The sequence below is a fragment of the Bactrocera neohumeralis genome, chromosome 5, assembly GCF_024586455.1.
Source record: "Bactrocera neohumeralis isolate Rockhampton chromosome 5, APGP_CSIRO_Bneo_wtdbg2-racon-allhic-juicebox.fasta_v2, whole genome shotgun sequence".
Taxonomy (NCBI): Eukaryota; Metazoa; Arthropoda; class Insecta; order Diptera; family Tephritidae; genus Bactrocera; species Bactrocera neohumeralis.
In genome coordinates, this window is record NC_065922.1 from 75212026 (window position 1) to 75224317 (window position 12292).

At 35.9% G+C, this 12292-nt stretch overlaps 5 protein-coding genes across 5 annotated transcripts; 1 reads left to right on the plus strand and 4 right to left on the minus strand.

The window, feature by feature from the left end:
* Nucleotides 1-237: 237 nt before the first annotated feature.
* Nucleotides 238-2841, minus strand: LOC126758481 (moesin/ezrin/radixin homolog 2). Its single transcript, XM_050472752.1, has 5 exons — nucleotides 1971-2841; nucleotides 1805-1907; nucleotides 1529-1738; nucleotides 1238-1474; nucleotides 238-1168 (listed from the first exon to the last, which is right to left on the minus strand). Exons 1-5 carry the CDS (start codon nucleotides 2519-2521, stop codon nucleotides 380-382), a joined length of 1890 nt encoding a protein of 629 aa, XP_050328709.1. The 5' UTR covers nucleotides 2522-2841; the 3' UTR covers nucleotides 238-379.
* Nucleotides 2842-2970: 129 nt separating this feature from the next.
* On the minus strand, nucleotides 2971-3969 carry LOC126758494 (uncharacterized). The gene is made up of 2 exons (XM_050472775.1): nucleotides 3841-3969; nucleotides 2971-3784 (listed from the first exon to the last, which is right to left on the minus strand). Exons 1-2 carry the CDS (start codon nucleotides 3861-3863, stop codon nucleotides 3424-3426), a joined length of 384 nt encoding a protein of 127 aa, XP_050328732.1. The 5' UTR covers nucleotides 3864-3969; the 3' UTR covers nucleotides 2971-3423.
* A 388-nt stretch (nucleotides 3970-4357) lies between these two features.
* Nucleotides 4358-7914, plus strand: LOC126758493 (cdc42 homolog). The gene is made up of 4 exons (XM_050472773.1): nucleotides 4358-4521; nucleotides 6911-7251; nucleotides 7339-7536; nucleotides 7605-7914. The coding sequence occupies exons 2-4, from the start codon at nucleotides 6964-6966 to the stop codon at nucleotides 7692-7694; spliced, it is 576 nt and encodes a 191-aa protein (XP_050328730.1). The 5' UTR covers nucleotides 4358-4521; nucleotides 6911-6963; the 3' UTR covers nucleotides 7695-7914.
* A 916-nt stretch (nucleotides 7915-8830) lies between these two features.
* Nucleotides 8831-10397, minus strand: LOC126758488 (probable tRNA N6-adenosine threonylcarbamoyltransferase, mitochondrial). The gene is made up of 4 exons (XM_050472764.1): nucleotides 10127-10397; nucleotides 9925-10058; nucleotides 9401-9862; nucleotides 8831-9346 (listed from the first exon to the last, which is right to left on the minus strand). The coding sequence occupies exons 1-4, from the start codon at nucleotides 10309-10311 to the stop codon at nucleotides 8883-8885; spliced, it is 1245 nt and encodes a 414-aa protein (XP_050328721.1). The 5' UTR covers nucleotides 10312-10397; the 3' UTR covers nucleotides 8831-8882.
* A 71-nt stretch (nucleotides 10398-10468) lies between these two features.
* On the minus strand, nucleotides 10469-12241 carry LOC126758487 (Golgi resident protein GCP60). The gene is made up of 4 exons (XM_050472763.1): nucleotides 12016-12241; nucleotides 11487-11914; nucleotides 11055-11411; nucleotides 10469-10987 (listed from the first exon to the last, which is right to left on the minus strand). The coding sequence occupies exons 1-4, from the start codon at nucleotides 12101-12103 to the stop codon at nucleotides 10571-10573; spliced, it is 1290 nt and encodes a 429-aa protein (XP_050328720.1). The 5' UTR covers nucleotides 12104-12241; the 3' UTR covers nucleotides 10469-10570.
* Between the last annotated feature and the right edge of the window lie 51 nt (nucleotides 12242-12292).

A 12292-nucleotide genomic window follows, 5' to 3' on the forward strand; every position in this document is an offset into this window, starting at 1 on the left:
AAAAATCAAATATTATATTTTTTATGTTGCATACACAATCAGAAATTAAAAAACGTTAAGGATTGATCCTAAGAAGAGGAACGTAGTGGAATTGCATATTGGCAAATTTAAATTTTGAAGTTTAATTTATGAATATTTATTACAGGTGATAATTCAGCCTCAAGTAATTTAAATATAATCATTTAATTATTTGTATTTATCTTTTTTTAATTAATATATAAAATAAGACACTTTAACTATATACTGTATAACAGCAAATGTTTTATTTAAAACTAATGATATACAACTTGTCACTTTTTTAGCACTAAAATCTATAGCGAAATTCTAATTGACAAACGCAATTGAAAATTCTAACTATGTATTATATTCCCTTGCCCACCTACAGTTCCTCGAAGAAAGCCACACGCGCTTTAGTCGAACCTGATTTTAATTTTTTCAACGTTGAGTATTTCGTTTCGCCCGCCTTGATAAGTGCATCACTAAGTATATCAAAATTACTTTGATTTTCCTCGATTTTCAACAATTCAATTTGTGAACGTAATGTTTGCAACTGATTTTCCATTTGTTTGGATTTCTTTAAATATTCTGAGCGACAATTTGCGATTTGCTCCATTTCAGCATCCGTGAGAATGAATTCCTTTGTTTCACAATCATCAATTAGCTCGGAGCAGAGGTCGTTTTTGGTAATGCTAACATCGTTGTGGGATGTCGTCAATTCGACGCCGCCAGCCGTTTCCATATCAATAGTTGAATTGCTGTTGGTCAACGAAGGCGTACTGACAGCCGTATTTGTAGCCGATACGACTACAGTATTCCCTGAAACGGCCACTAAACTATCGGTGGATGTTTTGCGTCCATGATTGATAAAATTAAGCAGACGCGCAGTGGCTTCGCGTTCGGCTAATTGTGCACATTGCAGCTCTTTTCTCAGCTTTTCCGCCTCTGCCTCTCGTTTATCTTTTTCGACCGTTAATTGATGTACGTAAAAGTCCGCATCGCGGATCTTTTTCTCCAAATCCATTTTCTCGTGTTCGATTTTCATTTGTCGCTCCCGCAGACGATCCATTTCCGTTTTGAAGTGATGTGCTTTAAATTCGGTCAGTTGCATTTGCTCCTCATTAACGCGACTTTTCTCAAAGTAAAGCTCCTTGGTCTCCTCCGAACGCCGCTAGGACCACAAAAATAAATATATAATTTATTTTATTATATTTAAATAATATAAGGCAACTGCACTTACCAACGCATCACTAGCCATATGCATCTCTTCCTGTAAATGATCATATCGCTTTTGCAGTTCATAGCGCTCCCGTTCCGCCTTTTCGCGTAGCTTCTTCTCGCGCAAAAACTTGGCGCGTTCTTGCTGGCGCCTCTGCTTCTCCTCTTTTGCTTGAGCTTTCATTTGCTGTATTTCCATCGTATCCGGCTTACGACGTCGCATATAAAGATCATGATTGCCTTTACACAAATCTAAAATCTAACGGAAAATAATATATAACAACAAAATATGTACGTTGAAGAAAATGCATACCATTTTGTTAATATGCAAATCTTGTGAGTAGAAAATAAAATTAGAAACTTTTGTGTCCACCAGACGTATGGTAAATTTTTTATCATCGAAGCTCACATGTCTTATTTCGTTCCATTGAAACGTAGTACGTGGTGAGAGCTTATTATTTTCTTCATAAATATTGAGTCCAATCGCGGTAACGCCCAGCCATAATTTGGTTTTATTTTTATTCTGTGAAAAATAGTGAAAGTTGTTTTCGAATTCATCTTAATTTCAAAACAGCTGAGCAACACTTACAGTAATAGGAAAATAGTTCACACCATACATATCTAAATCTTGTGCAATCTTCAAGTATTCCATTTCAACTTCATCACGCGTCATCGGTTCATGATCCATATACCTATAGAATGATTTTCTGGTTTAAACTTTGCATCATATAATTCCTAGTATACCATATACTAACCATGTCTTAATGCGTTCCTCCCACATTTCCGGCGTCATTTGATACTGGTCGGTAACTTTTTTTGGCAACAAGTCTGCGCTCGCTAACATACCATCCTTATAGGTTTCATAGTCGTAAGGACCATACTGCACGTGCACAGCATATGAAGCTAACAATACTGATGCTTCCGGCCGACAATATATATCCATAGAGAGTATACTTTGTTTAACTTGTAGAAAAAACAAATGCTGTGTGATTTCTTGTATTAGCTCTTCACTAACATTCTCCGGAAAATATTTTGCATAGAAATTGAAAACGTAAAACCCATTAGGTTGCAACTGTATGCGTTGATCCTTTACTTTCTTGTCCATCTTCAGCCAGGATACATGTCCACGCGTATCCACATACTGCAAGCCAAAATACCATGATTCACGCAAGCCTATGGTGCGACATACCAAATCAAAAAGTTCTTGTCCCGTTTCGCGATATCCCAAATTGAATTCTAATTCGGAATCGAAGGTTACCACCTTCACTGGTAGCGAGCGATTTTTCTTCGACCGAAATGGACTCATTGTTATGCAGACATTAGTGCATATATTTATTCCTTGTTTGCAATGTCTTCGAGTGCACTTTGTTATTGTTTTGTTATGTTGTCCAAATTTGTTGCTACATATTTTTTTAAAATCAAATGGTTTGTTCAAAATTTGTTTGTTAAATATTCATCCCTAATTTGGCACTTCTTAAGGCACATAAAATTTACAGCACGCTGAGCCTGACAGCCCTCAGCTGCCAATCTCTTTTAAAGTTTAAATATAGTTTGTACGATCTTTTTATTACAAAATTTCATCTTTTTTGTTACAGCGCGATCACTAAAAGTGCAAATTGATAAAAGTAGTAAATGAAATGAAAAGTGAAAGAGAGCAAACTGTCAAATGACTCAAAACGCAAAACATCAGATTGTTGTTGCATGAATGAAGCATAAATAGTTGTCGAGTGCGCACGCACTGAATGTACTATAATGTTTCAGATATTCACAAACAAAAATAATTTATTGTTTTAAGACGTTCATGAACAAATATTTGGCTTTTAACATGATTGAAATTATTTTTACAGAGTTGACGTGCACAATCCGCTTTAATAAGAACATAAGCTGTTGTCAATTACTAACCAACATTTTGCTTTAACAGTTCGATGACTTACGCATTCATTTTCTGTATTGAGTATAAATTTACATTTGTATGTACGATTGGAACATGAACAAAATAGTCGTTTCTAACGCAAACAATTACTTAACTTATACGTTATTCTATCATATATCATCTTAAATTTTATAAGTTGTTATGGTAAATTAAAGTAAAGAAGCCTGTTGCTTTAGCTATTATAAACTTGCTTTTGTTTACTGGTACAATTTGCTTTTTTTCTTTTGCACATTCCTTTTTTCATGACTAACCTAATTTATTATTTCACAAACACTCTAAACAACACATCTTTTTAGACGCTCATAGTGCAATTCATACAATAACTTATTCTTAATATAGTAGAATGGGTTCTCCGCTTCGTTAAGCTCTGGTGCATAAGGATGTTGCAAATGTATTTGTTGCTGTTGTTGTTCGTCTGCTGTCTGAGGTTGCTTGTTATGCAAATGCATATTTAAAGCACTGTTATTGATGTAATTGTTGTTGTATAGTTGAGACAAATCAACTTGTTTGGTGGGGTCATTAAAATGCAATTGCTGAATTGCCTGCTGGGGCTCATCCAAATTTGTCAAATGCAGCTGATTGATACGTTTAGAGAGTGGTGTCGAATCACAGATGTCATCTTCACGACTTCTTTTTCTGCATAGAAAACGAAATTTGTATTATTTTTTATTATCGCACTGTAAGCTAATTACCTTTTGTCGATTAAACCTGACATATTGTTAAATATATTTTTATATTTTATTTAATACTCCGTATTTATTATCTTTCTTTTATTGTCGCAGTGGCGAATCGGAGTAAAAGTGGGATCCACTTGATTGTGTTCACAACTAGTAAATAATGAACAGGGTTGCATGGAAACAGCACGTATTTCAAAATAGAAGCTCTTTACAAATTAGAGATAAATGATAAATAAAAAATCGTATTAAAACTCAGTATATATAAATATATATGGTATATATATATGTATATGTGAGATATACTTTTACAATCTGCAAACCTTTGAAAACACATTTGTACCGTCACATATTAATATGTGACAGTTCAGTGAAATGATTTAAGTAGAACAAAAATGGATTAAAATACTCTTAAACAAAAATTCAAATCTGATTTTATTTTGTTTTGAATGATATATATTATTTTGTCGTGCCAGATTTTAACATTGTTTGTTTATTGGTTAAAGTTTGCTTATTTGGAACATATGCATACATATTTAGTTTACTACTTACTGCCGCAACCTTGCAACCGTACAACTCGTCATAGGAGAACAAAGAAGAAGAAGCAGATTGTGGAAGTAGACGTGAATAAGAAGTGGACGAAATTATTTCATAGAGCCCAGCCCCAGTTAAAAATTTCTGATTTTAACAAAAAAATATGTAAGTAAATTGTTAAGATTTGTGAATTTGCAAATATTTGATTTATATCCGACGTGAGTATGTGAAAATTGTGGCTTTTTGTGCATTATATGTATGAAAATATACGAAACAAAAGTCGTGTGAAAAGAGAAAATTCTTAAGTGTGAAAAGTGACGGTGCTGTGTGTGACACAGTATGCAGAACGACGACGACGATGACGGCGTACGAACAAACGAACGATATTAGGCAGCAGCGGCGTTGGCGGTGGAAGAACGCCTAGCTGAATTGTAAGGCGTCGTTGCAAGAACGAAAGGAATGCCATTAAAAAGGAAAAATAAAATCTCAACAAACACACGCACTTATTGCGGCATTTCCAGCATAAAAGCCGATTTTGACCCATTCTACTGGGTATCCATTGAGATACAGCAAGTAAATAAGCCAAGAGAAGCGCAAGAATCGCATATCCGCCGATTTATAGATATCTGTATGTACGGATGTGTTGGCAAGTGTGTGTCGCAATAAGATTTGTGTTTTAATTTTTTTGTAGACAACATATTAAATTTGTTGATTACTTTCACGTTTTGGCATTACAAAAAAGTTCCGTGCTGAATTCCAAAAAACAAGTTTTGGTATGTAGCAGCAACAAAAAAATTTATAAATAAAATGCATCAGCGCTTCGTTGCGGTCGACTGCGCTGTTGGCGACTTGTATTTTCACCATCACAGATGAGACATATGTACATATGCATAATATTTTAGCAAGTGTGTTTTAGGAAGTTACAAAGGGAGCGGCGAATTAAAGTACAATAGCGTTTTTATAGATAATTTAAAAGCCAATATTTTATGTAGACATGAACGCTAACTAGCGAATTTTTCTTATCAATAATCAATGCTTTTTGAGTCATAGTTCTTGTGAAGAGGCTAGTCGCAGCGCAGTTCATAAATTCAAAGTAGCGATACGACATCGCTTGTCATATAAGCGCAGCACTCACGCGCGCACGTAAACAACCACACAAACATGCATGTATTCGGTTGTAAGTTGGCAGTTGACTGATCGCACGGTACGTGTATATTTATATTTAAATTTCCTTAATGAAACTGCAGCCAAGTATGATTGTGTGAGCACAGCCTTGCATACACAATATATGTATAATCAACTTGGAGCAAAATGCTTAATGTTTTTAACGGTCGCATAAATGAAGAGAATGTCAAACGAACATTCGCCCCGCTAATACCAGTGTCAGCAGACAATACTTAACGATATGAAAGCATAAAAAATTCTTTGCATAAAATTATTATAAGTGTCTATATATCGAAGAAGCGGAGAACAGGCATGCACACAATCTTACCCACCTATGACTACATACATACATATGTATATGTATGTAGACGGCGAATTATAGAATGAAGGAAATGACAATTGGTAGTGTGTTAAGAGTCAACAATGTTATCTACAACTCAATTTGGCCAATGATTAATACGAATTGACAGCCATTGATACCTTTTAAAGCTATGTAATTGACAACTAACGTTACAAAACATAACGGACAACGTTAAACAATGGATAATATTTTGGATGCGTCAATGTTTTTTTATAGAAAGTTTTTTGTCGATTTTTATTCTAGATGACATTTTATTACCAAAAAGTATGTATATCTAAATGTTACAAAGGCAACATCCGGACAGTAAAAAAGGGTCAACAGGTGCTAGTTTTGGTTAATAAATGTACGGCGTAGCACATGAACATTGAACATTTTTGTCAAACCATTGAATAATTGAAAATGGCGAACAAAGCGTACTATACAAAGAAATATTTTTGCCTGGCAATGTGTAATCCTCCCCCCACATTTCACACTAAAATTTCTTCCCTTATAACTAATCAGCTAGTAGATATGCTATTTTATTCAGGGAGCTAGAGCTAGTAGATATGCTATTTTGCAGGGAGTGTCCTTTTTGTCATAGGTGTTGACCAACCCACTTATCTAGCTCTAACAGCGTTACATTAGTTTTGTTGGAAGTGCGCGTTTATTTATTTAATTTTTGCTTTGTATAAATGTATCCGTACATACGTACTTAACAATCGATAAGTGTTTTTCTAAATCAATCTAATACTATATTTTTTAAGCACCAATCGATTGTTTTATGTTATGCCGCTTATCAATATCTGATAAGGTTTTATTGTTTGCAAAAATATTTAGTCGCAAATAGCTTTTGGAAAGTTAAGCAAAAACACATTAATGATTTACAATTATTTATTGCATACATTTAGGGTGCTATTTAAAATTATGTGTAGCAACTTGTGAGTCTTTCGTATTATTTGTTGGTTCTGTGTGAAAAAAGTGTTTAAAATATAAAAACTTGCTTTAATTTTAATTCCAAATGTTCAAATAAATACAATTTGTTGCTTGCAGTGCCAATTTAGACGACAGCTGCGCAAAAACGCAAAGAAACAAGCTACACAAACATGCAGACTATCAAGTGTGTTGTTGTCGGCGATGGTGCCGTGGGTAAAACTTGCTTACTCATCTCTTACACGACCAATAAATTTCCTTCGGAGTATGTGCCCACCGTATTCGATAATTATGCGGTGACAGTTATGATCGGCGGCGAGCCATACACTCTGGGCCTATTCGATACGGCCGGACAGGAGGATTACGATCGCCTGCGTCCACTGTCTTATCCACAAACAGACGTTTTTCTCGTCTGCTTCTCAGTAGTCAGTCCCAGTTCATTTGAGAATGTAAAGGAGAAGGTTAGTGCACCTACATACATAAATACGTTCATGCAATGCAATGCAAGATATGATAATTTAAAAAAATTGCGCTTTATTATTACTTAGTGGGTACCGGAAATCACGCACCATTGTCAAAAAACACCCTTCCTATTGGTTGGCACACAAATCGATTTGCGTGACGAGAGCAGCACTTTAGAGAAATTGGCAAAGAACAAACAAAAGCCCATTACCATGGAACAAGGCGAGAAGCTGGCCAAGGAATTGAAAGCAGTCAAATATGTGGAATGCTCCGCTTTAACACAGGTTAGTTAGTTAGTCATTTGCTAGCATTTTAAGTGTTTTAAACACAACACCTCCCTTTTGAATAACAGAAAGGTTTGAAGAACGTTTTTGATGAGGCCATCTTAGCAGCGTTGGAGCCACCAGAACCATCCAAGAAAAGGAAGTGCAAATTCTTATAATTTTATGTATTTATTTATAAACGACATTTCAAACAAATAGCAAAAGCAAGAGAACTAACAATAACAACAAAATAAGCTTGCAAACGCGTATGAATTCATTCTATGCACATGAAAAAATAAAAAAATATATAAGTTTTGTAAACGATTTGTCGAGAAGAGTCAACAGCACTCATTGTAGTGTGGAAACCGTAAATTCGAGTGGCGGGATTGGCGTGTGGGAAAAATACAATAACAAAAATGTATTGTTAGCGTCGAGCGCAAAAAAATTAAGTATTTGTATTTTGGGAATGATAGGGTCTGTCTATTTTGTACAAGTTGGTGGTAATATGAATAATATGGCAACACATACACACACAAATAGCAATAAATAAGATTTTTCTAAAACAAAACAAAAAACAAGAACAATAGTTAATATTGAAATACGGCAGTATAAAATTAACGCGTTCGTTTTGGATTTTTTCAAATTACCGCATAAATATGTATACATACGGCAATATAAAGAAATATATATATTTAAAAATATAAAATTATTTATATGCGCAGCATGCCAGTGAAGGTACAATGCGTTAAAACAAGCAAACAGCAAATTCAAAATAAAAATAAGCAAGTTACTGCAATTTTTCAAAATAAATTGAATAATTTAAGTAAAAGTGAACGCAAACACATACACACACAAAGCTAAGCGTTAAAGGAGTATAAAACATTTAAAGTAACCACAAAATACTTACAATAAAAAACATTAAAGCAAAAAATGATTGTAGTTCGACATTGAAAAATGAACTAATGATGCATTTTTTAATATTTTTATATATATACATTATCAACTTTTACATTACTTTAGTTATAGTCATTATAATTATTGATTTCAGATATTAAATAAAAAATGTAACAACAACAATAAAATTACAACATAAAAATAAAAACTTTCTTTTTGGTTATAATTGCGTGGTTGTAACATTATATAAAACGTCCTCCACAGAACTGTGAATTTAGCAGGGAATGTGAAATGTGTTTTTGGTTACGTTAGACTTTGCAGAGCTCATCAGGGGTGGTAGTGTAAACCCAAAAGAGTTTTGTTGCTATTAAAACCTAATATATTTAAATTGTATATTTCCATATATGAAAAAAGATATATATATTTTTTTGCCAAACTATATAAACTTTATTTTAATTTTACAAATCTACAATTTATTGCGCCGCTTTAAGCGGCGATTGCGCACCACGCCATTTGGACGCCTGCACCCATTTGCATTTGATACCTGCTTCTGTAACTGCATCCAGCATACTTACACCCAACGCTGCTTTGCCTTGTGTGCTTACCGCATCGTAATCCCAGCGCATGCAGCTGCGGTCGTGCTTTATTTGCTCAATAGCATTCCATGCAATCATAACGCCATTGTCCGAACAATATTTCTTCGACGGTCGGTATGCGCGGCAATCGTAGTGCTCTGCTAAATGTGCAAGATCGTTGAAAATGTAATCGTTATTGGCCACACCGCCAGATACAACGAGCGAACGTGGCGTGTCACCAAACCAGGACAGTGTAAATTCCAGTGCACGTTGTGTGCGATTCATTAAATGGCGACTTACTGCCGCTAGCAAACCGGCGCAGAAGTCGTGGTAGTTGTAGATAATACCATCCGGTGGTGTGCCTGTGGAAAAGTGAATAATTTATTCAAGGAAAATAAATTTTTGTCCGAATCCACCTTCCTGACGCTCAGCCGCTCGTATATTGCGAAAAGCATTATTCTTTATGCCCGCAAAGCTGAAGTTGCAATTACGTTCACGTGCCAACGGTAAGGGAAACTCAAAGCGGGCGGGATTTTTCGCGTCCTTCGCGGCGTCCTCCACTGCTTGACCGCCATTCCAGTAACTATATTTTGGTATGAGGAACAAACGCAAGCGTCGCGCTATCTTATCGAACGCTTCGCCTGGCGCGTCGTCAAGCGATTCGCCAAGTAGCAGAAATTGTGTAGCGCTCCGTACAAACACCAATTGGGAATGTCCACCGCTTATAAGTAGACACAGAAAGGGAAACGGTATGTTTTGTTCCATACGCGCTTGTAAAGCATGTGCTTCCATATGATGTACTGGCACCAATGGTTTCTTGTATTTTCGTGCTATGTGTTTAGCAAAGCGCGCACCGACAAGCAAACTGAGCGGCAGACCTGTAAATATACGCAGTTAATTGCTACTGTTCAAATTCTTAAAAGTCAACTTAATTACAAACCAGGCCTTGTTGTAACACCAACAGCATCTAACATGTCAGGTGTCATCTTTGCCTCCTGCATGCAATGCTCGAAAACTTCAGCAATCTTGGCACGATGCAAATCCTGTGCGCGTGGGGGTATGATGCCACCATACCTATGCATTTATATCAATACAGACAGTAAAATTTCTAAATGCGCTTCATATTTATATATATTTTTAACCTAGTATGAAATTTTTGCTGTGAGTTCAAGGCATTGCCAAGCACTGCACCGTTTTCGTTCAGCAGCGCAATGCCAGTGTCATCGCATGAAGTTTCAACACCGAGTACATTGAGGTAACGTGTTTTAGTAGATTTACAAGCAAAATTCTTAAAAGTTCTTAATGCCACTGTTGTTAATGTAAACATTTTAGTAATGTAAAGAGCTAATAATTTACGTCATCCTTGAAAAACACATTATACACAATAACCGCAATTCACTAATTTCATAAACAGCTGATCGCTGAAAAAACAAAGCAACAAAACTGGTGTGCAACGTCAATTGTATCATACAAAAAACATATGCTTTCATCATAAAATTATTTATAAATTTATTTATTTAAATTTGAAAAACATAAAGTCAATTCGGCACAGGTACATGGCCAATAAAATTACCATTAAATTATGTCTAGTGTTCATAATATATGCGATAGTAGATTGCTTTTGAGCGAAAAAAGCTGTAACTGTTGCTGAATTTCAGCAGATATACTCCTTCCGTTGGATACAAATGCGATCCGACATAAACTTCGTTATAACAATCGCGACGATATAGCGGCACTATTATCGATACGTATGGCTTTGAGGTGCTGCCATCGTCCAGCGATTCTCGGTCTATATTTATGGAGCCACTTTCAAGATCTTCTGCTGTTGACTGGAGATCATCGTCGAGATCACAATCGCCGTTTTCGCTGTCTGTCTCGTGCACAACTACCTCAGTTGTTGTTGGTTTGCTCCATTCAAAAAATAGACCGAAACCAATATCGTAATTATCACTGGCAAATTCCCAGAATATACTTTTGCCATTTGCCATTGTTGGTACCCGTACCTGTGATAAAAAATCAATCCACTTATTACGGTTTCGGTAAGTGTTTGAGACAAATTTATCTGCTTACCGTTACAATTTCGCCCGGATCTAAATGTAGCACACCATCTCCTTCACCTTGCGATACGTCAGCCTTAAATACCTCGATATCTGGCCGCGTCCACATGTTAGCTGGTTGTAATGTAATGAATTCATCTAGACAGTTATCGTCTTGCTGCTGTTCTTCATTCTTACATTCATCCAATCCACTTGCTGTGTCACCCGTTTCATTTTGAAGTAGCTTCGCGCCTTCTTCATGCAATTCAATGTCAGATTTATTATGCATATGCAGTTGTTGCATATACTGATGGTAATGCTCGTCCTGCAACTGTCGTATGAGTACGCCCTGTTGTTCTGGATTGCCAGGAAACTGAATTTCAGCGTAGCTCTTTAAAATATACAAATTAAATATTAAGTTAATCACGTTGCTTCATATATTTTAACTATATTACTTAGTATTTACCTTAAACTGCTGAAAAGTTTGTCTATTTAATGCATCTTTTAGTTTCCGTCTTTGCAATTCTTCTTTGTAGCCCTCTTCTAGCAACTCTTTTTGTTCACGTTCACGCTTTTCTTTCTCCAACTTATCTTCCTCCATACGACGCAACTCTTGCTTCAACGTTTCATCGCGATTTTGTTTAACTGCTTCCACGTAAGGTCGAAATGCGGTACACATATTATCCAACAAGTCGATGAATCCCTCCATTGCCTGTTCCCGGTTGATATCCCCCAGGAGCTGCCAATGCATCCGCCTATCACGCCCAATGACGTCCAGCACCCCTAACTCGGGCGCACTGCTAGCATCGAAAGGACCAATTGTAGCTTGTTGCTTAAAAGCTATCAATTTTAAATTATCCTCATATGACAGGTGTATTGCTTTGCCTGAATTCTCTGAAACGAAATGTTAGCAAACATGTACTATATATAAGCAGCTGTTCAAGTGACCGTTTATCACCCCTTTTTTCCCATAATCTCACATCTAATCAACTTACGTTTGTAGAAACTTAGCGCCAATCGATATAGTTCTGGCAATGTGAATCCCCATTTTTCTAATGCAGCGGCTTGTTGAATGCTGTCCATTTTATGTAAACTTCTATACGAATGCTTTTTTCGCCAAATATATATTTATTTGTAATTACGCTGACATTGTAATCAAGAAATTTGGCTTTTCCAGATTCCAACGTACATAAAGAATTGTTCAGAATAAACGTAAAGAGCGACTGTGAAGTGTCAAAAAGAAAACGCCATTCACAATAATTTTCTCGTCAT

What these genes read in the sequence shown, in the direction of transcription:
- LOC126758493 (XM_050472773.1), top strand. Translation starts at nt 6,964, where the DNA reads ATGCAGACTATCAAGTGTGTTGTTGTCGGCGATGGTGCCGTGGGTAAA. An exon ending in TTGAGAATGTAAAGGAGAAG is followed by an intron (nt 7,252 to 7,338) that starts GTTAGTGCACCT and finishes ATTATTACTTAG; the next exon opens with TGGGTACCGGAAATCACGCA. An exon ending in AATGCTCCGCTTTAACACAG is followed by an intron (nt 7,537 to 7,604) that starts GTTAGTTAGTTA and finishes TTTGAATAACAG; the next exon opens with AAAGGTTTGAAGAACGTTTT.
- LOC126758481 (XM_050472752.1), bottom strand. Translation starts at nt 2,521, where the DNA reads ATGAGTCCATTTCGGTCGAAGAAAAATCGCTCGCTACCAGTGAAGGTG. An exon ending in GAGGAACGCATTAAGACATG is followed by an intron (nt 1,908 to 1,970) that starts GTTAGTATATGG and finishes ATCATTCTATAG; the next exon opens with GTATATGGATCATGAACCGA. An exon ending in ATTTGCATATTAACAAAATG is followed by an intron (nt 1,475 to 1,528) that starts GTATGCATTTTC and finishes ATTTTCCGTTAG; the next exon opens with ATTTTAGATTTGTGTAAAGG.
- LOC126758487 (XM_050472763.1), bottom strand. Translation starts at nt 12,103, where the DNA reads ATGGACAGCATTCAACAAGCCGCTGCATTAGAAAAATGGGGATTCACA. An exon ending in GGCGCTAAGTTTCTACAAAC is followed by an intron (nt 11,915 to 12,015) that starts GTAAGTTGATTA and finishes ATTTCGTTTCAG; the next exon opens with AGAATTCAGGCAAAGCAATA. An exon ending in ATCCGGGCGAAATTGTAACG is followed by an intron (nt 10,988 to 11,054) that starts GTAAGCAGATAA and finishes TTTTTATCACAG; the next exon opens with GTACGGGTACCAACAATGGC.
- LOC126758494 (XM_050472775.1), bottom strand. Translation starts at nt 3,863, where the DNA reads ATGTCAGGTTTAATCGACAAAAG. An exon ending in TCAGGTTTAATCGACAAAAG is followed by an intron (nt 3,785 to 3,840) that starts GTAATTAGCTTA and finishes TTTTCTATGCAG; the next exon opens with AAAAAGAAGTCGTGAAGATG.
- LOC126758488 (XM_050472764.1), bottom strand. Translation starts at nt 10,311, where the DNA reads ATGTTTACATTAACAACAGTGGCATTAAGAACTTTTAAGAATTTTGCT. An exon ending in CAGCAAAAATTTCATACTAG is followed by an intron (nt 10,059 to 10,126) that starts GTTAAAAATATA and finishes ATAAATGCATAG; the next exon opens with GTATGGTGGCATCATACCCC. An exon ending in AGCGGCTGAGCGTCAGGAAG is followed by an intron (nt 9,347 to 9,400) that starts GTGGATTCGGAC and finishes ACTTTTCCACAG; the next exon opens with GCACACCACCGGATGGTATT.